Here is a 26588-nt window from a genome sequence, read left to right on the forward strand (position 1 = left end):
CCAAATCCATGCAATTAGGAATGAAAAGGGTGAAACTACAACAGACCCAGCAGAAATCCAGAGGATCAGCAATACCTACTTCCAGAACCTATATGCCAATAAGATGGACAACACAGAAGAAATGGACAGATTCCTAGATACATATGAATTACCAAAGTTGAACGAAGAAGAACTAAAAATTCTGAACAACCCAATATCAACCAATGAAATTGAAAATGTAATTAAAAACTTATCACCTAAGAAAAGCCCGGGGCCTGATGGCTTCACTGCTGAATTCTACAAGACATTTAGAGAGGAACTGCTGCCACTACTGTTTAAACTCTTCAATGAAATTGAAAGGGAAGCAATACTCCCAAATTCATTCCTGGAAGCAAGCATCACCTTGATCCCTAAAGCAGAGAAAGACCCAACTGAAAAAGAGAACTATAGGCCAATCTCACTAATAAACATAGATGCAAAAATCCTTAATAAGATACTGGCAAAGAGAATGCAGAAGATCATCAAGAAGATCATACACCCTGATCAAGTGGGATTCATCCCAGGGATGCAGGGATGGTTCAATATACGCAAATCAATCAATGTAATACACTATATCAATAGAGCCAAGGACAAAAACCATATGATTATCTCCATAGATGCAGAAAAAGCATCTGACAAAATCCAACATGCATTTATGATAAAAACCCTACAAAAAATTGGAATAGATGGTCTCTACCTCAAACTGATAGAAGCCATCTATGAAAAACCAACAGCCAATATCATACTAAATGGTCAAAAACTGAAATCCATCACACTCAAATCAGGAACAAGACAAAGATGTCCACTATCACCACTCTTGTTCAGTGTAGTTCTGGAAACATTAGCCATGGCAATTAGACAAGAGAAAGAAATAAAAGGAATAAAGATAGGAAATGAAGAAGTCAAATTGTCATTATTTGCAGATGACATGATACTCTATATAGAAGACCCCAAGAACTCCACCAAAAGTCTTCTAGACTTAATAACCAAATTCAGTCAAGTAGCTGGTTACAAGGTCAACGCACAAAAATCAATAGCTTTACTCTACACGAATGACAGACTCACTGAGAGAGAAACAGGGCAAATAATTCCTTTCACAATAGCATCCAAAAAACTGAAATACCTAGGAATCATCCTAACAAAAGAAATCAAAGACCTCTTCTCTGAAAACTATGGCACTCTGAAAAGAGAGATTGAACATGATACCAGAAAATGGACAGACATCCCCTACTCCTGGATAGGAAGGATTAATATAGTGAAAATGGCCATACTTCCCAAACTGCTATATAGATTTAATGCAATTCCAATTGAGATCCCAGCAGCATACTTCATGGACCTTGAGAAAACAATCCAAAAATTCATTTCGAACAAGAAAAGACCCAGAATAGCAAAAGCAATTTTAGGTAACAGAGACATGGCAGGGGGTATCACAATCCCCAACCTGCAACTCTACTACAAAGCTACTGTGATAAAAACAGCATGGTACTGGCAAAGAAACAGACCTGAGGACCAGTGGAACAGATTAGAAGATGCAGAAACAATGACAGACACACTCAGCCATCTCATCTTTGACAAAGGAGCCAAACACCCTCACTTCAGGAAAGATAGCCTCTTTAATAAATGGTGCTGGAAAAATTGGGCTTCAACTTGCCAAAGATTAAAGCTAGACCTGTATCTCTCACCATGCACTAAACTAAAATCAAAATGGATTAAAGATCTAAATATTAAAATAGAAACTCTGAACCAGTTGGAACAGAGGTTAGGTAGAACCCTTGAAGACATCGGTGTAGGAAAAGATTTTATGAACAAAACCTCAGTTGACTGTGAACTAGCACAAACAATCAACAAATGGGATCTCTTCTTATTAAAAGGCTTCTGCACAGCAAGAGAAACCACCTGCAGTGTGAAGAGACAACCCACAATGTGGGAAAAAATATTCACCTGCTCTTCCTCAGACAAAGGTCTTGAATCTATAAAGAACTTCAAAAGATCAGACCTCCCAAATTGAAAGACCCAATCCAAAAATGGGCATCTGAAATGAACAGACATTTCTCAGACAAAGAAGTAGAAATAGCAAATAAATACATGAAAAAATGTTCAATGTCACTGGTCCTTCAAGAGATGCAAATGAAAACAATGCTGAGATTCCACTTCATTCCAGAAAGAATGGCTGTTATCATGAAATCAACCAATAACAAATGCTGGTGGGGCTGTGGGGAAGGAGGAACCCTGCTCCACTGCTGGTGGGAGTGTAGACTGGTGCAACCACTGTGGAAATCAGTATGGAGATACCTCAAAGAACTAGGACTGGAAATCCCATTTTACCCTGCTATTCCACTGGGGATCTTCCCCAGAGAATTAAAGGAATCATACCACAGTGATAAATGTGCACCCATGTTCATAGCAGTGCAGTTTACAATAGCTAAAACTTGGAAACAGCCCAAATGCCCATCAACTGGAGATTGGATAAAGAAAATGTGGTTTTTTAATAAAATGGAGTACTACTCAGCCATCAAAAATGAGAAATTAGAGACATTTATTGCTAAGTGGAGGCACATCGAGGCGATACTCTTAAGTGAAATAAATAGGACACACATGTGTAAATACCATATAGTTTCTCTGGCGTGAGAAACTGAAAGTGTAAGGATGAAATGTATAATACGTAATGTGAAATAGCAAGAAAAGGGGCAAAGGGGAAGGAAGTGGGAGGGCTAGGGGAAAGGATAGAAGGGAATGGGATTAATATGAGAAAATGGAAAAATAGGAACAAAATTTTTGTAAATAGGGAGGGCTGGAGGGTTTGAAGGGAGGGCTGGGCAAGGGTGAAAAGCAAGAACCAAGAGAAACTATGTAAAGGTGCAGATTTCCAATGATGAATGTCATTATATTGTATACCTAAAATGTACCAATTATTAGAATGAATAATTGATAATGTAAAATAGGAAGAAAAGGTCCAAAGGGGTAGGGGTAGTGGGAGGGGCAGGGGAAAGGAAAGAAGGGAAAGGAAAAATGATGAGAAATGGAAAAAATGGAAATAAAGTCTTTGTAAATAGGGAAGGTTGGAGGGCGTGAAGGGAGGGCTAGGAATGGGGAAAAAATAAGAACCAAGATGCATTATGTAAAGGTATAATTCCCAATGAGAAATGTAATTGTGTTGTATACCTACAATGTACCAATAAAAGAATTTAATACAAAAAAAAAACCAAAAACCTCCTTTCAAGGTAAACAGTTCACATCAGAATCAGGAGAGAAGCTTTTAAAAATAGTTTCCAAGACTCTTTTCCCAAGAGATTCTGATTCAGTAAATCGAAGCTGAGCTTTAAGCATGTATTCTTAAAGAAAAACATGTTCTTAAATGATTTTAATATAAACACTTGGTTACAAAGCATTTTTTCTAGAATTGTGATGCTTCTTTTTGCCTCTTGCCAACAGTTTCCTTTAGCTTTAGGCTCTATGGCCTTTAAATGCAAATAACTTGGGTTGGGGGAGGCTTTAAACTGTTATGAGCCAGTGACTTCTGTTGTTCCCTCCACTGAGACTGAAGGATTTCCCAGCTCTTCCTTGGGTTAGATACTGCTTTCTATCATTTTCTGATGATCTCATCTTTCTCTGGGACATAATTACTTTCTCTCTTCTTCCCTCTCACAAACACTTAGCTATGATTTATCACACATCTGCCTCACCCGTGTCTGAAGGGCAGGGTTCACAACTGATCTGTATCCCCAGAACCTAGGGCAGAACCCGGGATAGAAACAGAGACCCACAAAAATGTAGGGTGACCCAATTAATTAAAAAATTAAAACACAGCCCATTCTGCACACAAGATCTGTTAGGCATTTTGATTTATGAGGAAAGATCTTCAGGGCATTTGGTGCAGACACAAGGGATGCAGGGTGGGGTGGGCAGGTCCCTAAGTAATTGCAAGAGGAAAGTGGGCCACAAAAATAAGATTTGTGTTGTCAGTCACACTGCAGCTGGCTTTAGAAATAACAATTTTATTTTCATATTGATATATAGCAGATAGTTTTCTTTTTTGTTGTACTAGAGAGATTCTTACCAAAGCCTCACAACAAAATGGATTCATTACAGTTATTCATTGTAATTGTAACAGCAAATCAAAATAAGGCACTGGCCTGAAATTTTAAAAGCAGACCTCTGCTTTTGTATTTCTGATGTTCTCTCAGAAATGATTTTTTTGCTTAGAACTTTGTAATCATATTTTTATTTTTTTAACAATTAAAAATTACCTTCCTATCTGGGTTATCTCTCATGGCTAAATGAAATCATTTTGTATTGATCATTCATATTCCTTTTAAAATCTGTTATAGAGGTATATATAAATTAAAATATTTTCTTTGGAAAATATCTGGTTTTAGCATATCAAGAAAAAGGAAAATTCCAGAAGAGCTGTCTCACTGCCTTCCTGTCACATAAGGATACAAGAAGTTGGCAATTTGTAACCCAGAAAAGGGCTCTTGCTAGAACCATGCTGGCATCTTGATCTCAGCTTTCCAGTCTCCCAAAGTGTGAGAAATTTGTGTTTGTAAGCCATTGACTTTATAGTACTTTGCTAGACCAGCCTGAACTCACTAAGAGGGATTTTTTTCTTTTTTGGTACCGGGGATCGAACTCAGGTCCTTGCTCTTGCACAGCAGGCGGCGAAACCACTGAGCTAAATCCCTGGCCCCTAAAAGAGATATTTTGATTCTAACTTTCCAAAGACATTTAACCGTAGAAGTAATTGTAGCTCCATCTTTTATATACAGACTATGAACCAAATCCATATAGTTTACAGATAATCCTCCATCTGTCTTATGTTGCAAATGGATACTTCCCACTTTACAAATGAAAAGACAGTGGCTTGGAATATTTACATATGTGCAAGGCTTCATAGATGACATACAGATTTGAACTTGTGTGTTTCTGATTTATATACAGAATCTTGAAAGAAAAAAGTCATATGAAGCCTTGATGTCCTTCAAAATCCTGGAAAGCTCCTGAGGCCACAGAAAAGATTCTCTGGAATGAAGAATCTATTGGGATCCTAGGGACCTTTCACAATTATTCTGAAGCCTTAAGTCTTTCTAAAAGTTTGGCAGTGCTGTTCAAGAGTTAGGTCAGCTCAGCCAGGGATTTAGCTCAAGGGCACCACCCCTGTTTCGAAAGTGCAAGGTACAGAGTTCAATCCCTGGTAGTGGGGGCTGGAGGCAGGGGGAGCTAGCTCAGCTCAGCAGCTGCATAACAAAGGACCTGAATCCTGTCTGATGTGATGTCACAATCACACAGTCTGTTCTTGATGCAGTTGCCTGCCTTCTTGAGGTTAAAATCTTATGGGTACCAGGTTTTAAAATCAGAATGCTTGGTTATATGCTTAGTGTCCATTCTGCAATTTCTCTGATGTTTGACCCCCATTATGCCCTCTCACCTTCACCCCTAACCCAACTCTCCCCCTCCACTCCTCCAGTGTTGTTTGTTCTGGGACCTGCAGCTAAGGGCCATTGATATGGTATGACTGCAAAATCAGAGTAATAGGGAGTAGGTATTTTAGAATCCTATAAACACAGTTCATGGTCTATTAGTATATTTTCCCTTTATACATCATTGGGGATTGCTTTTTTTATGTGTCTTAGCTACTCAATGAATACTTGTTGGTTCAGCTCAATTAAACATGATGAGGCCTACTTAGAGCAATACCCTGTGACTGACCCCGTAGGAGTAAGTCTCTCTGGACCTTCAAGGGGAAAAACAGTGAGACATGTTTATGGGTTTTTATGGATTGGAAAGACTGAAATGTTTCTAAATATTCACAATGGTTGTGTTTGAGTGGTGGGAATTGTGGGTGCCTTTTTTAAGTACCTGGGATATGTATGTATTATTTTTTCTTTGAAAAACCATAAGGCTGATAAAGAACAGCAAAGTGGATGCTTAATAAGAGTCTATGTGGTGGGCTGGGGGTTTAGCTCAGTGGTTTCGCCACCTGCTGAGCCCGCCTGTTGCGCAAGCTCAAAGGACCCGAGTTTGATCCCTGGTACCAAAAGAAAAACAAAACAAAACAGAGTCTATGTGGTTAAGAAGTTAAGAACAAAGTGTATTTCTGATATTCTGATATGAATTTGACTTTGGCAGGCAAAAAGGGCTTAGATTCTTGAGGGAATACATTTAACTACCAGAGACTAGAGATGGCAGCTATGAGGAGGTGGAGCCAGCAAGAAATAAGGCCTGAAGAATATTTTTATGGTTTAGATGGGGAATGTCCCCCAAAGGCCTTATGTGATCCTAGGCCTTTTGGAAGGTGACTGCATCTTGAGTTGTGGGGGTGATGTAGCTGACTTGCTGTTAGGATGTGGGTTCTGGACAGGAGAAGTGGGTCATTGTAGGCATGACCTGGAAGAGTGTGTTTTCCTTCCTGCTCCTCAGTTCTCTCAGTATTTCCCAACTGCCATAATGTGAGCATTTTCTTCTACTCAGGCCATTCTGCCTGTCTTTTCTGTGTGTAAGTTTGCTGAACATGGACAGAAACTTCTTAAACTTTGAGTCAAAATAAACCACTTCTCCTTTAAGTTGCAAATGTCAAGTATTTTGTCCCAGCAACTTTAAAAGTGCTGTGACAAAAAATGTAAAACATATACATATATATATATATATGCACAGTGGACCCTTGATTTATGAACGTGATTGGTTCCTGAGGGAGGGTTTAAGTCAGTACAGCTGAGACCTGGGTCTTTACTTGGATACACGCTATAGATAACAACAGGCAGATGTCCTTCATTAACATAATTAGCCCAAGTTGTTCATATGTCAGCCTGGTTGTAACTTGAGGGTCTAGTATGTGTGTGTGTGTAAAACATATATATTTTACTTTATTTATTTTTCTCGTACCGGAAATCGAACTCAGGACCTTGTGCTTGTGAGGCAGGTGCCAGAACCACTGAGCTAAATCCTCAGCCCTTGTAAAACATATATACATATATGGTATAAAATATATATACATGGGGAGAGAGACAGACAGACACAGAGACAGACAGAAACAGAGGCAGAGAGAGACAGAGAATTACAGCTAGAATGTTAGGTTGAGGTCAGAACATACAAAGCTTTGAATATTTGAGTGAAGTATCTTCACAGTTTTCCATAAGAAACGAAAAGTCATTCACAATTTCTCAGCTGGAAAATGATGTAATTACTGCTTTACTTTAGCATGCAACCCTGTGCAGAACAGACTGATGGAAGAGATAAGAGGAAGGGAGATTAAACAGGAAGTAATTAGCTGGACCAGTCAAGAAGCAATGATTACTTGATTATTTATTCATGTCACTCTTTTTTCAGAGGTAGCTCCATGCCTTTCCAATCCCCTCCCTTAATCTGGCTCCAATTTTCCGTCACAAAACAAGTAAAGAGTGACTTTGAATCGGTAGCTCACTTTTCTCATAGGTGAAAGCAACAATTTTGAATGAAGGTCAGCCTTACTCTGTCATATGCCCACTGATAAGGGAACATTAATGGCAGTCATTTTCAAGGGTGGGAGAGTCCTGTCTATGTGATTGATTTCCAGTTCCTTCATAAAGCTGGGAGAAGAGACTGACTTCTCTCCAGAGTTTATGAGATCTTTAACTTCCAGGCAGAATGGAGAATGGAGCAGATCAGCTAGGTCTCCTTAGACCAATGTGGGTAGAATTATATTCTCAAGGTCTGTTACCAAAAACAACAGCTTGAAAAACTAAAGTAGCAGACAGCCTTGGTTTGTTCTTCCTCAAGGAAAATTCCTCCCTCAGTATTACTGCCTCAACCCACAGATATGAAGGCATCCACAGACATTTTTGATTTTGTTCTTTTAACTATTTCTTCCCTTCACAATTTCCAACAGTCTCTCTCCATTCCCTCCCCCACACCTCCTCCCCCATTTTTCTCTGGAGTGGTTGCTGCTGGCACTAACCATCAGGAGGGGTCATCCCCTTCCTCAGTCCACCTGCTCAGCACAGCTGTGCTCAGCAGCTGCCTTCCTTTCCAGTTCTCCTGCCCGCTTATGACTATTCATGACCATTTGTGACCGAAACTGTGATTTTCCATGTAGCAAGAGGAGGAACTGCACCAACATGTTTAATGACCCCAGAGCCCTTATAAGAATCATTTGGTCTGAATTGGCATTTTAGCTAAGACATCTCCGCTTTGGCATTCTTTCTCTGCCAAGGCCTGAATTCTAGTTTTAGTAGGGAGTCCTGAACTTTGGTAATTTTTGGACTCATTTATAAAACTTCTATTTTGGTGTCCTTTTGGCTTCTCACATATTTCTTCTACCAGAATGGTGTTAAGTGGTTGGCATCCTTAACCTGCAACAGTGAATTAGTTCATCATGATATTCTGAAATACTGCTTTTTCTTGCCATTTTGCCTGTGTTTAGGCAATAATCTCTTTGTGGGGCTCTTCCTTCCCTGACTCAGCCCAGTAATACTTCTCTTTATGAAGTTCAGTGCCCCTTTTCCAAAGCATGGTGGAAATGCAGGTCACATTATTTTCTAATTGTGTACATTCCTTCCCTTCAGGATTCTTATTTTCTTCTTATTATACACAGTGTATTTCAAATATACTTGTTAAAACCATAAGAGAACCATTAGATGAATACATTTTTATTGAATTTCACCTCAGTTAAAAAAATTGTTTCAAGAGAAAGAAATTCTGCTCTTAGGCCAATCTCAAATACGTAAGCCATTTTCTAATTGAATACCTTTTGTCTTCTTTATGTTTCTAAATTTTTTTATCTACCAAAATATAATGCACCAAAAGATGGAGTTACACAGAAAAGGTTATATGTGTATAAAAGGGACATAGTCATTTAAAAATCACTCACTATAGCTTTCTGGTATTCAAGAGTCTGAGTTTACTTGTAGCATGTCCATGTAATAAAATAGGAGATAAACAGGATGCTGGACTTTCCAAATACTATTAAACAGCATCCCTCTCCAAGCTGGAAATGTGTTTACTCAGCACATGGGGAACTATTTGCTCATGTGATTAGCATATGCAGTTTATGAGGAAAATTAATTACAGTAGTAAAATATTATTTCAAAAACTGCTTGGGTCAAAAAGGACTACTCAACATGTAAGACAATATTCCCAAAGTCGGGTAACATTCACAGGCAGGTATGAAGGGTGCTGAACTGCACCTATGGACCTATAACACATCCTTGAAATTTTGCTCCTTGAAATTTTATGCACAATTTTGGATATGTTAACATTTATTTCAGGTGGGTCCCACGCTTTATATCGCACACATAACATTTATGCATGAGCTCAGTGACCACAACCAACCTTCAATCTTCTGTGTATTCACTGTCTCATTCGTATAACTGTAAAACCTAACCTGTGTACAGTAAAAAAGCTGGTATAGGCACTATATCTCTAAGATTCTGCAACTCTAAATTCTATATTTTTCTCAGCCTTCATGGGAATGCCTAATTCAAGTTTTAACAATAGTAGGTTATGATTTATGACATTTTAGGCACTGTATTAAAGACTTCACATATAGTCCTCATATATTTAATCCACACAGTAATCAAAAATGCTAGATACTATTATGATAATATACTTATACTTATTATTAGTAGTAGGAGTATTAGGAGTAATAGGATCAAACTCTTAAGTTCGAAAAAGGCAAGAACTTTGCTTTGTTCACCACTCTAGACCCACTATCTTAACACATAGCACATAGTAGGTGTTTAATAAAATGTCTGTTGAAACAAATGCATGACTAAGCCAGGCCATTCCACTAACTCTATTGTCTCCTCCTATTCTCTTAACATCTTGTTACCTACCTGCTCCTCTTCTGCCACCCACCCCCATCAGAGGAGCCCAACTTTCCTTTTATTCTCCTCTCCCATTACTATTCTTATAGACACAGCCATATTAATTGTCAAATTTTCCTTTGCTCTAGGATTATGTTAAAGTTTGCTCTTCACTCTCCCATGAACTCTACCATAGTTCTGATTATATATTTATATTTTAGGGAGGCAGGCAGATTAAAATAACTCATCTGATTCATTCACCTTTTCAAAGAGAATACTAATTCATCAAAATCGTCTGTAATTGGTGAATATTTAGAACATTTGTGAAATATTAAATGAGAGTGCTTAGCTGGGCATGGTGGTGTATGCCTGTAATGCAGCACTCTGGGAGGCTGAGACAGCATGATCCCAAATTTAAGCCCAGCATAGGTAACTCAGCAACCTAGTAAGACACTGTCTAAAAATAAAATAAAAAAAGGATAGGGATGTAGCTCAGATGAAGGCTCTGAATTTAGTCTCTAGTACTGCAAAAACAAAACAAAATACACAAAAACACCTCTTTATCCTTACCTATAAAATGTTGCAGCACTGTTCATATGAAAGTGTGCTTTGACCAATATCCATCAAGGCAACCAGGCTTGCCAGCCTACCCCAACAATATCAACTCTGCCATGGTGGAGCATATGTTTGCCCTCTTGCTCTATCCTCTTGCCTGACCCTAACCATGCCCCTGATTTTCTGTCTACACATTGTTTAGCATCTTGTTGATACTTCTTAGCATCTGGCCTTAGCTGATCTTCTGGCTTCAGCCGTCCTATCCCATCATACTGAAAATTTACAAGATATCAAAATAGGATGGATTGAGATAAGGATATGGAATCTCCTTCCTCACTCTACTGAGAGAGGAGTTATCTAGGATTGTGCTTCTGCCTCTTCTGTTTGCTTCCTTCCCATAGCCAAAATGCCAAGGAACCAAGGTCATCATTACTACCAGAGGAAAAATGCCTTCTCTTTTCTGATGTAGCCTTTTCTGTTTCTTAGCATTTGGTCTTCCTCTGTTTAATGAATGCATCTCTCATATAGCTCCCTCCTTCTAATATTTCTGGTCTTCATTACAATTTTACATGCATGGATCTTCCTTGACCCCTTGCCTAGAGCAGGGCCTTTTTTAGTCACTCTTCATTATAGTGCTTTTAAATGCCTCCACTGAACTTAAATAATCTATGTATGTACAAAGGTACCCTGCTCGGGATTTAGCTCAGTGGTTCTACTGTCTGCCTCACAAGTGCAAAGTCCTGAGTTTGATCCCCAGTACCAAAAAAAAAAAAGATTTCACTACAAATGTACCCATTTTCCTGTTTACAGGTTTGATGTCTGTTTTCTTCCACTACCATGAGAGTTGCGGAGGGTAGAGACTGTCTGTCTTTTTCCAGGGCACTGGACATGCCTCATCTAGCTCACCATAGGCATTTATGAAACAATATTATAACTCCCAAACCTCTAGTAAGGTACATCTGAGGGGAAGAAAGTGAGATGAACAGAATCTGCTATGGATATCACCACACACACTTTGACAGTCCCAGGCTCTATATATAGTCCAGGCCGAAGTGGCCAAAGCAAGAGTAGACTTTTAGAATGTCCAATTATCTGGCTCTGCAAATCATGAAGGAATTTCTACACATTTTACAGAGAAAGGAAAGGAGTTCCTTTACTCGCTAGCTTTGTTTAAGAATTCAGTTTAGAAGAATCACCCATCTTTATTTTGTTGTTGAGAATTTTTTGTTTTACTAATTAGTATGCTTTAGATACACAAAATTAGACTCTGCAAATCTACTCTGATAACTGAGTGTCTTATCTTATTCAACTCCTGGGCTCTCCTCTTCCTCTTCCTCCATCCTTTCGCTTTGTCTTCTTTTCCATTTTCTCCCTTTTCTATTTTAAATAGTTATTTTTATGTAAAACCATGCTTCATTTGAGTTTTTAATCTCAATAGAAATCTTAACTGTACCACTTGAAGCTAATTCACCACAGAGATAGTTAGGCAACTGGCCTGATGAAATTGCTTTTTTATCTTAGAAAGTATTAACAATGGGTATTAGCAAATTTCAATTTGTGAAACAAACTATACTTTTTGGGTTTGCTTTTTTTGTTGTTGTTTTTTTTTGGTACCGGGAATCGAACTCGGGTCCTTGCACTTGCCCAGCAGGCGGGAAACCACTGAGCTAAATCCCTGGCCCTATACTTTTTAATAAATCAGATTTTTGGAATAATTTTTAAATGACTTTATTTTTGAATTTTATAAAACTACCTTAATATTAACCATGTTCATGCATGCACACACACACCTCATGTTTGTTAAAGCATGCTTCCACTTGGATGAACAAAGTGAATCATTGTCAGAGCGTGCAAGCGTGTGCGTACACACACACACTGACAACTGGGCTGTCAACACAGGAATACCAAGCTTACCTACCTCCCAGTGTGTTAATAATACCACCAATAGTGATGACAACAAGAGCAGATATTTGAGTAATTAGTAAGTTTCAGAGAGAGAGAGTGGTATGCAAAAGCTATCCAATTTAATTCTCATGATTACCTAATGTAAGGACATCTTTGTCCCTATTTAGAAATGAGGAAATAGCAAAAGCCAGAGCTGAAACTCACATCTCTTGACTCTCTGCACACTATCCACTGGTTACATTGTCACAGGACAGCTTTCCAGTAATATGCTTTGTGGTCTTCACAAAACATTCCTAACCAAACCACCATTCTCTTATCCCCCCAGCAAACTGGATTTGTGATGGAAGACCTTTATTTAGATAATCTATCTAGCAACTATTTGATAACATTATCCCCCCTGCTTAATTATACATTCCAAAGCTATCTACTGTCCTCTATGGAGTGAAATTAGAAAAGAAGGCTGAATAGGAGAGCTAGAAAATAAAATTAGGCAGTTCTTACAAATCATATTTTCTGAGGAAAGGGTCTATTCAACAAACATGCTCTAGTATGAGGCACTCTGTAGACTATGCATAGATGCTTAGCCTAGTCCCTGGAGGTTTATTATTTTCTGGTTTATTATTTTACATATATATATATTTTTGTAAAATTAATGATGATAATGGTAGAATCATTTATTGCATGATTTACTGAGCGTTAACTATAATATAGATGCTGAGCTAAGTATTCCTATCATTTTAAAATCCCATACCAATTCCAATTTTAAAGTTGTAAAAACAAGGGGTGAGAAACTTATTCAATATCACATCACTGGAAGTTACTGGAACCTGTCTTCAATCCAGAGTATGTTTTACAGTTCTTGTCTCCTATGCCTCTGCTTCCTGCTCTGTGGGAGACTATGATAGGTGTCATAAACAAACAATAGAAGATTGAAATTCCAAGCACATCGAACAAAGTTGGAAGATAAGAATCAGTCTGTATTAGTTATCTTAATGTTACTTGTAAGTCTCCCATGGCTTGCAGGAATGAAATATGGACTAAGAATTTATACTTGGGTTGTTTTTTTTTTTTTTTGGCACTGGGGATCGAACTCAGGACCTTGCGCTTGCAAGGCAGGTGCTGGAACCACTGAGCTAAATCCCCAGCTGTACACTTGGGTTTTTTAAAAGTGTATGTGCATAGATCATGTAGATGTGATTCTACTGCAGTGGGCTCTGGTGGTCCTTGCACCCCTAAGACAGTCTCAGTGTAGTCTCCACTCACCTGGACAGCTACAGAGGTATGGAGAGCAGAGATATTCCATGGGAGGCACAAAAGTGGAAAGGAGAGATTAGGAAAGAGGTGATCTTGACCTATCCTACCAGCTTCTTGTCATTTCCCAAGGGCACTTTGACTCCTAAGAAACTATTTTTAAGGCTCAAATTTCCCTAACACCTACCATTCCTTAAATAGGAGTTGCACAACAGCTGTGTCCAACCCCTAGAGCAATGATGGCGAACCTTCGAGAGACCAGGTGCCCAAAGTAACCCAAAACCCACTGATTTATCACAAAGTGACAACACTGCATTAAATGTGAATACTGACATTTATTTTGCAGAAAAACAAGTACATTAACTTCTTTTGTCTTAAAAGAAAAGCACAATATCAGAGCTTTCAATGATACAAACAGCTTTTTATTGAGAGGTAAAAATTTGCATTTGGAATACATTTGCACAATTAATGTGATCTTTGCTGTTGTACGCATGCTGGTAATCAGTTAAACCTTGGTTGGGTGACTTGGCTGACAGAGAGGGCTCTGCATGCTCACTGCAGTGTGTGCCATACCTTCGCCACCATTGCCCTAGAGAGTTTTAGTTTTCTAAAAATCATTAAATACACTTGATGAGGACTTGCCATTTTTAAACCCACTGTCTCTCTATTAACATATCAAGCTCACTTTCAGTATTGAACCTAGACTATGGAATTTATAAACACTGCTTAAAAGCCTCTCCAAGTAAAACATAAATATGAATACAATGATTTTCCCAACAGAGTGGTCCAGATATATGTGATGATTCCCATTCAGCAACAATTAAGCAGCAGAGTTTTGTCAAAGAGCCACACATATAGAGTCTCTACATATGTACAGTTCAAGGTTATTTTACCTCTTGGATTTCAGCCAAGAATGCAGCCCTAATTGACCTTCTGTAGTGTCAAATGACAATTAGAAGGGAAAAGATGCATACACTTTAGGAGAGAAGATCAAGAGGCCAATAGGAAAATACACAAAAAAGTTACAACTACCACCATTTCTATAAAGCACAATTGAATGTACTGGTGGGGAGTAAATGAGTTAAGGGAGTGATGTTAAATAGTTTACATCCAAGCTACAGAGGCTAATAGTCTACACAACACTGTCTAGAAAAGGAGTGATGAGTCTGTACCATGACCCCAAATGGCTCAAATGAGAGCATTCCTTCTTCCCTGAGCCTATATATATGTATATATTGCCTTTCACAAAAGTTGTGATGCCTTCAAGACATTGTTAGAGTTGGGATGTTTCTAACTGACTTATTAAACACTCAATTTAGAACGTAAGCATCACAGATGGCATACACGTTTTTACCAATGGAGCTTAATATTTTAAGGTAAAAAGAACTTTCACTGACCCATCCATCACCATTGTAACATTTCAAGTCTGCTCTGTCCATGACCAGAGAACAGATGCATCATTGAACACATTAAAAGAGAAAGAAATGTAGAAATCAAATATTATACTTCAATTTTAATGCCAAACAGCATTGCCTGAGTGCATAATAATGTAAATCATGCTTGGTGGATTATTTTCAAATTATAACTGGAGCCAGTGTTACCACATGCTATTTTTTCCATTTATAATGCTCTGATGTAGAATTCACTTATTGTTTAATAGTTCATTTTAGTGAAAAAGAATCCTATTAGTTTATGAATGAAGCAAGAGTTTTTCTACTGTAAATGTAATTTTTAAGAAAAGACTCCCAAACAAATCATTGCCACTGTGTTCAATTTTGACATCCGTACTAAATCCTAAATGAATGAGTGAAGACACAGTGGACCCTTGAGTTACAACTAGCCTCACACAAGAACAGCTTGGGTTATGACTGGAATTTTAGTTTTAACTTATGACCAAAGTCTTGAATTATGACCTGAATGCCTATCTTTCTTGTGTGGGGTTAACTGAAAAATCCTGGGCCAATGTCTCTCTAAGAACATTGATATCTGCCTGGAAGAAAGTACAGTCTAAAATTATACAAGAGAGAGACTTTGAAGGCTGTGTAGAGGAGCCTGAGCCTTCAATTGACCCTGTGGTTGATGACACTATCACTATGGCAGAGTCCATAGGCTTGGAGGTAGACAGTGGTGACACTGAGGAACTGATGAAGGAATACTCAGAGGAACTGTTTACAGAGGAACTTCAGCAACTTCTGGGTGAGCAACAGAAAATGACAGCTGAGGAGCTTTCTGAAGAGGAGAGGAAGTATCAACAATCAGTGCAACAAAATTCTTCTGAAATAAAGGAAAGCTTGAAAAAATGGACAGAGCTACAAACATTTGTAGAGAAGACCGACCCAAACAGAGAAAAAGCCAATCGTTGCCTTCACTTGCTTAATAACAATGTCATGTCACAATACAGAACAGTGGTATAAAGAAAGACAGAAAAAGACAACCTTAGACCAGTTTTTAGTTCTGAAAAGGTTGAGACCTAGTGAGCCAGAAGCAGGTCCTAGTGGGCTACAGAATTTCCCAAGAAGAGAAAGGACACCAGAGAGTCAGATTCCTGATGTTCTTATGCAAGAGGACTTTCCTTGCAAGCAATAACCACCTTCCATTTCATTCTCCCTTCCTGCAAACCAAAGATGTGAACTTGAATGGTGAGTACAATATGAAATTGTTGTTTATGATAAAGTAGGCACATGTTATAACTTTTTGGTGAATACTCTAGATAAATAATTACACAAATAATACAACCCTTTTTCATTATGAAAAGGTTAGTTAAGGGGTGTTTTGGGAGGTTCAGAATGTATTATGGCTATTTCCATTATTTCTTATGGGAAAAATAGTCTAGACTTACAACCAAATTGAATTACAAATAGCCCTCTGGAATGAATTGAGTTTGTAAATTAACAATCCACTATACCCGATTGCATATGACTCAACTCAAATTAACTGCACTGTAGATTTTGGCTCAATATGAGATTGAACATTTTCTAACAGAACCATTTAGAGCTGGAAATGATTGCTGAGCTGGTTAAGTAGAAGTAAGACTACAAATAACCATGAGTGCAGCAAACAGGATTCATACTCTTGAGCCTGAGTGAATTCAATGATCTGGAAGGTGCTTGCCAATCCTGAGGCTCTGTGATTATAACAGACCTGTCCAAATCGGGATCATCATTTAAATGAAAATCATCAGGACTTTTTTTTTTCTGTGATGAGATTCATGGACAACTTTTCAAACCAAAAAAAGAAAAATTTTTAAGCTTTTCTTAAAATCTATTCAACACTCACATACCTTCTGTTTTGCTATATATTTACCTTGCTTTAATTGAATCTAAGGTGATTTCATATTTGTCTTACTATAAACTACTTCTCCATTTCTATTTACTATTCTTTCTTTCAAAATGCATGGCCCATGTTGTCTGCCTTGCAAGAGCAAGGTCCCAAGTTCGATCCCCAGTACCAAAAAAAACCCCCCAAAAAACAAAATTCATGGCTCAAAGATTGATTTAATAGATCCAAGTGGCATTCCTTATGATTAAATGCTTTAACATTTTGGCCATGGTGTAAGAACAATATTTGTCATAGAAATTACTAAAGTACATTTACCCTCACACTACTATATTTTATTATAAAAATGATCCCTTTGTTTCATAAATCCAGTGTCAGGTTTTAATCATAAGGTGGTTTAGCTACTTACCAGCAAAGAATAATGTATCTTGAAACCAGGTTTAGCCACAAAGTAGTCATCAGACTTGAATGTTATTTTAATTTGGTTTGTTCTTGAAGTTATCCTTGGAGGAACTTCCTTGTGTCCACACCATCTTCCTCTAATAATGGTACTTATTTCAGATATATCTTCAACTTCCACAAAATCATACCTAGAATCAGTTTGACATAAATTGCTTTAATTAAAATGTATTTTGAAATTTATAATTTCACTAAAATATTAAAACTAACATGATTTCTCATCACCTATAGGTGGAAATGAAAGCTAATTTGGGGATTAGGCTTTCCCAACTCAAACTTAAATAATCAATTATGAGAATATATATATATATATATATATATATATATATATATATCAATTATGTCTATTCCCAGATCAATCATCAATAATCAAAGTAGCCTACTTTCTATTGCTTCTCGGCCTTTTGGCTAAGATCAAGTGTAAAATGGGCTACTTTCTAAGAAACTAGCTTAGAAAATCTTAAAAAAACTAATGACTGGAATCTCTTGGAATATTTTAGAGATAGCTAAAGTTATATGCCCAAATATTAACTTTACAAAGTTTTAAAAACAAATTTCTACTTTGAATTAATTCATCACATTTGTGCTTTCTGGAAGGACAGAATGAATATCTACATAGCTTATAGAATCAGCATTCTCATTATAGAAAATAAATGGACATGGGCATGATTTGTATTACTATCTTTTTTGGAAACCTGTTTTTGGAGGATCTCATCATAAAATAAGACATCAGCTATAAAAGAATGTATATAATCTCAGGGAGTGATTTTTGCTAACCAATACAGGAAAAAATCTCAGCTAGTTAAAACCGGGCACTCCAGACAACAGGCTCACTTTAAGCACTTTAAGCACTTTAAGCACAAACAGAATCCCAGGATTGAGGAAAATATGAAGGCCTATTTAATTATTCTGTGTGACCTTTTAATCTTCAGCTTCCTCCATCCCATCCCATCATCCTCTCATATAGTAAGTCATCTCCAGTGCCACAGTTTACATGTTCTTGTGATTATTTATTCCATGTTTTAACCCCTACAACCTTAGAATATCTTACTTAATTGGCTTACTTTGTCCTTCAACTCTAGTTACCAGATTCTCACTCCTTATCTCTACCTTTCCCCAAGTGACTTTAGATGTTAAAGTTACCATCAAAGGATGGGCAGTCAGGGTGGCAGAAGTCTTAGGTCCATCTTATATTTATCTTGTTACAAGTACCAGAAAGAACCAGCCTAAAAAACAGTAGGTCTGAATATAAAGTAAAAGCAATATGAATTTACCAGTTTTTTCCAAGTACTTCGGAGCCTTTATTGGTTTGGAAAAAGTTAATCTAAGTAGTGGGTGAAAAATAATGTTATTGTGACTAAATGTCTTTGACAGTAATTTATGAGCCATTCCGTCCTTTGCCTCAGTTTCCTTATGAGGAAAACAAGAAGGCTTATATAATTTTACCAGCTGGATATCTCTTGGGTGCTGTGTAAATTAATTACTTAACGTTTATATGGTGTTTAGAAGGTGAAAAATATTAACAAAGAATCATTATTTGAGTAATAAAATACTACAGTGTAAACATCAAGAAGACTTTGGAACAGATGGTAGGAAATCGATTGCATTTCATTTTCTACATAATATGTATAAATCATATTTACTACACAAAGCATAAACATAATTGAAACGTTGTTAATAACACAATAGGTCAGTTTTCTTTTGAAAAAATACATCAGTTAATTATAACTCTGAGTCTGAAGTCAAGGATGCACCCCTGATTTTGTTAGGGAGGATTCCGAAGCAAGTCTCTGATCTGATTCTTTCCCTTCTTCTTTTTCATTCTTTCTTCTACCTTATTCCATAAATTCTGAGGATTTGATGAAGGATTCAGAAAGGACACCATTCTAACATGCAGTCATACATTTTCAAGGCCAAGATGTTAAAAGGGCTCACTCTCAGGATCAAAACTTTGGCTCATTAATGGTTTCTCTTCTGTGATATAGTAGCATATATTATATTGTATGTATATATTATAAATGTGATCTCTATTCTTAGGTTCCTACTTTAAGTCTCTTGAAACTCCTGAGTGATAGGGTGAGAGGAGCATCTTTGTTATTCATAATAAGCCCCCTTTAAGGAAACCTGAGTTATTCTAGTGGGGTGGAATCTTGGTAGGTCCCTACAGAGCTTCAGAATGAGGCAATCACCAGGAAAGCTTAGAGGGTTGGAACTTTTAGCCAAGAGAACTGTGCCCAGAAGAGAGGCCTAGAGATTGCACCTAATTACCAATGGTCAATGATTTAGTCAACAATGCCTTCATAATGACTTCCACAAACATCCCTACATGTGGGGTTCAGAGAGCTTCTGTGTTAGTGAAGACATCAAATCCCTTGGAAGATGATATACATAGAGAAGGAGTCCTTCTCATATAACTTACTTCATTTACATCTTCCACTGGGCTGTTTCTGAGTTATATCTTCTATAATAAACTGGTAAGAATAAGTAAATCACTTTCTTGATTTTGTCTGAAGCCAAGGAGGGGGTGCTGAACTCCCTGATATATAACTGCTTGGTCAGAAATATGAAGGGGTTGTAACCAGCCACTGACATTAAAGGTGGGGCATTTTGTGGGGTTGAACCCCTAAATTGCGGGATCACATGGTAAGTTGAAGTAGATAGTGTTAAAATTGAACTGATTTATAGGACGCCAACTGCTACTGGAGAGTTAGCTGGTGTGGGAAAAAGTAAAGGCCCACACATTTGATGTCAAAAGTGTTTTGTGAGTAGAAACAGATCGTGGCTCTTTCTATATCATCATCTTTAACAATCTTTTAATAGTTTTTTTTTCCAATTTTTTTTTTTGCCAGCACAGAAAATTAATTCTCCCTTTCAAGGTTGAAAAGACACAAGATCAACTTTAGTTTATTCTCTCTGTAAATATTAACTGGTTCTCCATGCATGTATTTGTTCTGCTTTCTAGAATACATTACCCTCTATGGTCTTAGAAAGTAATAGTCACTGTTGTTATTCTCAGAAAAAAAGCAACATAATAAAAGCTGTCAGTATAATAAACATGCAACAAAGGAGGAAGGAATTTGAGGCACCTCTTTTTATTATTCAGAGGGAAATAAACCTGCTGAAAGGATTTAGCAGTTCAGTAGTTCATTGGCAGTGCAGAACAAGTGCATGCAGTAAAGTATAGAAAGGGGGGAAAAATTCTCCCCAGGTCTTATACATGATAATTAAGCAAGTAAGATGCTGAGAGCAGATAATTCACAGAACAATAGCCTGGACTTTCTCTAATAAATATGCTAAGAAGGGAGATTATGGGCCACAGCTTTCATCTTTTACCCCTGGTCCATAACTATGGGAAATAGGCATCTGAGAAGCATACAAATCAGGGGCTTGCCTCCTTTTTCTTCCCACACTTATCTGAGCCCTTAAAACTATGAATTTAGAGTAAAACTTCCATGTGGTCCTCACCCACCATATTCTCTTAGTGCCAGAAAAGTCCTGGTTGCAATGGCCTAGAGCTGAGCTGGGTTTTATGCCCTCTAAGCTCATGTCAGGCTTTGACAAGGGCCACAAATTGCAGCTCCAGGTGACCCGGATATTGAATGCATCTACCTACTCGCAAAGGTTGTTCTGTGCCTAAAAAAGTCATGGGACTCTAGATTCCATTGCTCTTTGGAGACAGGGAGTCATGCCAGTTGTCAAAGTACATCTCTGTGAGCCATGCCATATTACCAGGCCCTCCACAGAAGCAGGCCATGTTACTTTGTTTGCTAGGGCTGACACAGGCTTTTTGAAAAAGGGACACTTCTTGTGTAGGCCCAAAGGCCTCAAAAGGAATGATTAATGTGATGTTGCCAATACATCTTTTGTTTTGTTTTGTTTTTTTCACTTTGCAACAATACCCTCCAAGGGAGTTTTTTCCTCACTTACCTACAGATATCATTCTCTGCTTCTTCTAATCCAAACTGATGGTCAAATGCGAGCTGTATCCTTGTTTTTTCCTGGGAATGGAGCCGCCATGTCAGAAGCAGATTCCTAGGGTAGTTGTTTGGGAAGCGGGGACTCTGCAGGTGTCCGTTTCCTGTCACCTGGATGGTTTCATCTTTCCGGTACAAGTCTGTGAGGTGATTGCTCTCTGTTAGTAGTCACAACTTGTAGAAATTAGTATGTTGCTCCACTTATAGGACACCAAAAAAAGAACAATTTATAATACATCACATTTTAAAGCAGTTCTTAATTTTCTTCATAAACATAAGATCAGTTTCTGTCTCGCAAGCACAAGATTCCAAGTTCAATCCCCAGTACCAAAAAAGAATAAATAAATAAACATAAGATCAAATAGCAGTCTTCAGTTTAACCAAACAATATACATTTCTACTACCCCCATCTCCCTAAATTCTTCATAAATGTTGATGCCTATTACTTCATACTTTGGGGGCTATCGTACATTACTTTATTTTTTCGTACATTACTTTTGACATGCAATAATAACAATTATCTTAGGCACCTCAGATTCATTTAGATTGGAATAAAAAATCAGCAGATAGTTTCTATAGTTCATCTTTACCTTTTTCTGTGTAATACAAATATTTTTTTACACTGACAGTATAACAATATATTGCCATTGACTAGCATAGGACCTACATACATATATAATATTGCTAAATAAATGAATGAGTGAAAAACAAATTTAAGGACTCTAAAGAGTGTTTAACAGTCATTTATTTTATACTCAAATAACATCTTTCCAGTGAGTTTCTCTGCCTTGATAATCACATATTTTTCCTGTGTTTTTCTGTGATTTAAGTCCATTTCCTGTTGTATTTTCTGTTTGATGTATAGTAAGGAATTTATCTGGTTTTGTACAGGGTTCCTGTGAAGAAGATCAAAACCCTTAGAATTTCCCAAATGGTGGAAGTTTCTTTGTTTTTCTTGGTTGACCCCTAAGTCCACATCTGCATTCATGTTAATAAGGCAGCTTACAGAGGTTTCCTGCATAGTGTCAGAATGAGAGCTGACCACAAAGGCCAACATGTGGTTAAGAAATTAGGGCTTTCGTTCTTGGGAAGTCACCCTGACCCGCCAAACTCCAGAAAGGCAGGCAGGGGTAGAGACATCAATTGTACTGTCAATAATATAATTAATCATGTCTATGTAATAAAACCCAAATTTAAAAAAACAAACCCCAAACCAAACCAAAACAAAAAACATCTCTGGACACCAAGACCTGAAAAAGCTTTGGGTTTGTGACATGTACAGTACTGACACTCCAGGAGCAGGAGGGTGATGCATCCTGGGGACACAGATGCATGGAACCCTTTTGGATCTCACTCTGTGTATTTCTTTATTTTGCCGATCCTAATTTGTTTGCTTTTAATAAAACTTTAATGATAATAGTCATGCTTTCCTCAGGCCTGTGAGTAATTCTGGCAAATTATCAACCCTAAAAGGCTGTTGGGAATCTTGATTTTGTAGCCAGTTGGTCAAGAGTACAGGTAGTCTCTGGGGTCCTGTAAACATTCAGCTGGGGTCTGAAGTGTGACCAGTTTTGTGGGACTTGTGCTCTTAACCCATGGACAGTGATCTAACTCTGAAAGTGGAAATCAGAATTGCATTGCAATTCTGTGATTGCAATGAGTGATTGATACCTCTTTCATATTTGCCATTACTTAGAGTTTTTTGCATTTTGGATTTTGGCCTTTTAGGGGGCAACATAAACAAACGTCTATCTGAATTCTATTTGTGTCCTGCAGAGTTTACTGTGAGGCCTATAATTCAGTAAGCTTGGTCAGGGAGGCTAAACTGGTTGGTGGAAAGGACTGTAAAGTGGGGATTTTGATGGTGACTTTTGAAGATTCCAAAATAAGACAAGGAGGATGAACATGAATTGGCATGTGAAACACAAAAGCTTCTCTTAGATTTTTTTTCTGCCTATGGAAGTGTAAACGTTCTACAGTGTTAGTGACAACTAGATACCATTTGCCATAAATAGAAGGAATCATAAATGTAAATATATAGCCATTAAAATTTAAAATATCCATCTCAGGTGTTCAGAGTCCTCATTTGTATAATAAGGGGATGGGGGCACATTTTTTCTTTAGTCTCTTTTAGCAGCAATATTCAGTGTGTGTGTGTGTGTGTGTGTGTGTTTCCAGTTCCAGATGCTATACCGTATTCTTTTATAATTTGAGAATATTTAAAGAATTGTTCCTATCTTTCTTTACCTGGAAAACAAAGCCGGTGCCTACTGCAGAAGTATAAACGTGGCACGGAGGAAGGCAGGAAAACTATAGAGGGTAGTGAGATAAGGTGTGCTCATGGGATCATGGTCAGAGGCCTGTCCAAAGCACAGTCCACCTGGGTGCACGGGAGATAGTGGGTACTACAAGCTTTATAGGCATACTAGGGAAATACTAGAAATCCAGGCAGATGTGTCTGCACTTGATGTGAGTGGAAACAGGAAAATTCTGAAATGGATAAGGACCCTGTTGAAAGGGAGATTAACCTCCAGGTGCTGCTAAATATGGACCACAGGGAGAATGCTATCAGAGGGTTCAGGGCCTACTATCTCCTAGGAGGTAGTTGCTAGGGTAAAAGGTTGTGAAAAGCAGGGCAATTGGCAGTGAACTGGCAAAGAATGCTAAGGAATGGGTCAGAGACAGCAGATTATTAAACTCAGGGACTGCACCCAATGTGGTATTTCTGATATTCAAGAGAACTGCAAGGGGGAAATTTTTAAAAGAAACACAAGTCCAGTTTTGACGTGACAAGGAACAGTTCAAGTGAAAATGTTAACAGGCTCTGGGAATCTGAGGTTGGATATGAGCTGAGTGAACTGATGTGAGGCCTAGGGCTTAGAGAGGGAAGAGGAGGCCTCGGAAACCACTGAGCCCTCAGAGGGAGGCAGCGTCTTAACAAGGCAGGGATAGGCCTGGTGGTGGACATGTCTGGGGGCCCAGCAGATGACAAAAGGAGTGATAGGCGATGTCAGAAATACCAGAAATGGCTGGGAGAAGTCTTATCTAAGATTGTTCAGAAAAGGGACAATTTCAAGACCATAGAGAGAAAGATCAATAGTGTCAAACTCAGAAGCAAGACTAGGGGGACAACAGATGGAAAAAAAAGACCACAGAACTTGGCAATAATAAAATCAATGACATCACCTGAGGCCACATTTTTTTTTGGTACCGGGTATCGATCTCAGGAGAGGCCACATTTTGATAAATTTTGTAAGTGTGAAAGGGAGATCCTTATTTAAGAATACCATTAAAAGTTAGATTGTCTTAAAGATACTAACTCTGGTTACATTTGAAATGCCAATTATATTTTAAGAAGGCTGTGGAAAGAATGGAGAGAGAAATTTGCTTTCTTAATTTAATACTTCTTTTCTAATTCTGTAAATTTATCATAGACTTATGTTGCTCAATATTGAACTAGAGTGGGAGGAAATAACAATTTCTCAGCCCTAGTTTTCCTTAAAGACAAAATTCTGACAAAATATATCTATATACAAAGCAAATATGAAAAACAGCAAACTACAGGGGTGTTTGTTTTCATGCCAGGCACATATCCTAAGTACTTTGCTCCTTTAATTTATAAAGTCTGATTGCTTTGCACGTATGACCTGAGTGTGCATGTGTGTACGCACATGTATAATCATATATACTTATCACAACTGCCTGAAGTGGGTATCAGTGTTATAACCACCATTTGAGATATGACGATTCTGGGGAACAGAGGTGAAATATCTTGCTCAAGGTTGGTTGCAGAGCTGCTTCAGGACAGAGTCAGAACACAAACCCAGGCAATCCAGCCACACAGCTGTTGCTCTTTACCACTGTGCCACAGGAGGTACTCTTTCTTAGTCTGAACTTGCTAGAGGCCATTTCAGATTCTTGGCTATCTGCAATACACTTTAACTTCTGAAGCACTTTGTTTACATATAATTTATAACTTCATGCCAACTCAGGGCTATTCTTAGCCAAAGAGTTATAATGAATTATAGATACAGAGAACAACCTATCAGGTAAACTGGAGATAACAGCAAAGTATTATATACAAAGTCACATTCCTGAACAAAAGCATTTACTTTGGTGTGCTAATAATAGCTAACAATTATGAAGTAATTATTATGTACCAAGCATTCCAGCCAGTGGTTTAAACTCACTACTTCACTTAATCTCCAAAACAAACCTATACAATTGTAAAAGTCTCATTTTACAAAGGAAGTTCTGAGACTAAGAAATTTGTGACTTAAAGGCAAAAAAGCCAGTGGTGAAATCAAGATCTGACTTGAGGCAATCTGCTTTCAGAGCATACATACTTACCCAGAACATGCACTAGCTGTGAAACTATAAAATAAGAAATAAATCACCCTTCATCAATACAGAATAACTTCTATGTATATTTACAGAGCAAGAATATAGTCTTATTTTGCATCTTAATATAAATGTTTGTGCCTTAATAAACTCTGAACTATGTATTTGACTTTTTAAAAAGCCAGTTAAAAACAAAAAAGGCCAAAATGCTATATTTGTCTATTCTGTCCCCAACCTTTAAAAAACTGTTTACTCAACCACATATTCCAGATAGTCATAAAATATTACTGCAGACACTAGCACCTCTCTGGAATTAACTGTTGCTCAAAGTGTTGGTCCACAGATGAGTATCACTGGCATCATCCAGGAGCTCTTGAGAAACACAAATTCTCAGGTTCTAATCTAGACCTACTGAAACTCTGGGGACGGGGTTCAGCACCACACATTCTAGTAAGCTCCACAGGCAATTCTGATGCACCTTAAAATTGGGAACTACTGACCATTTGCACTTTTTTCCCCCATACCGGGGATTGAATCAGGATCTTGTGCTTGTGAGGCAGGTGTGGTGCCACTGAACTAAATCCCCAGCCGCACTTTCTACTATCCTGTTTCTTATTCTCATCTTTTCTGGTTCTCCACCTCCTTGCTTTGTCTTTGTACTTCACATCTGGTTTTCATCTTCCCTCCTTGACTAGTGAGTGACCTGTATTGGACACACTTAAACTATCCATGACTTTGGAGACTCCTCTATGACATAGTTTCTGGTACACAGTGACTTAGGGTAAAGACTACCTATCTCTGACCTTGACACTAAGCAGCTGGGTCTCACCCCTTATCTTAGCTTTCCTCATTCATGGGAAAGTCATATGTCTATGTTCCAAAAGGCTTATTTAGTAAACTGTCATCACATGTAAGAATGCTTAAGGAGAAGTAAAACTATGAATAATGGTAATACTCTAATTTGTTTCTTCTGCTAGAACTTAACATTATCTATGACAACATAAGGGAAAATACAGAATTGTTGAAATAAGAA

At 37.8% G+C, this 26588-nt stretch overlaps 1 protein-coding gene and 1 pseudogene across 8 annotated transcripts in view; one reads left to right on the plus strand and one right to left on the minus strand.

The window, feature by feature from the left end:
- Positions 1-26588, minus strand: part of Pdgfd (platelet derived growth factor D) — a 247557-nt gene that overhangs the window by 62264 nt on the left and 158705 nt on the right. For 5 of the 8 annotated variants that reach the window (XM_087212347.1, XM_087212344.1, XM_021251569.2 and 2 more), the window contains 2 exons: positions 21168-21372; positions 17191-17371 (listed from right to left, as the gene is read on the minus strand). In XM_087212347.1, coding sequence (XP_087068473.1) covers positions 17191-17371; positions 21168-21372 — 386 coding nt within the window. The remainder of the gene's footprint in view (positions 1-17190; positions 17372-21167; positions 21373-26588) is intronic. The other 3 variants (XM_087212345.1, XM_087212346.1, XM_004874019.3) reach the window with 1 other exon arrangement.
- LOC147827905 (U2 spliceosomal RNA) lies at positions 17629-17784 on the plus strand (annotated as a pseudogene).

Source organism: Heterocephalus glaber, unplaced genomic scaffold (genome assembly GCF_053883595.1).
Source record: "Heterocephalus glaber isolate CG9 unplaced genomic scaffold, H.glaber_assembly_v1.0 deba00001429, whole genome shotgun sequence".
NCBI classification, from domain to species: Eukaryota; Metazoa; Chordata; class Mammalia; order Rodentia; family Bathyergidae; genus Heterocephalus; species Heterocephalus glaber.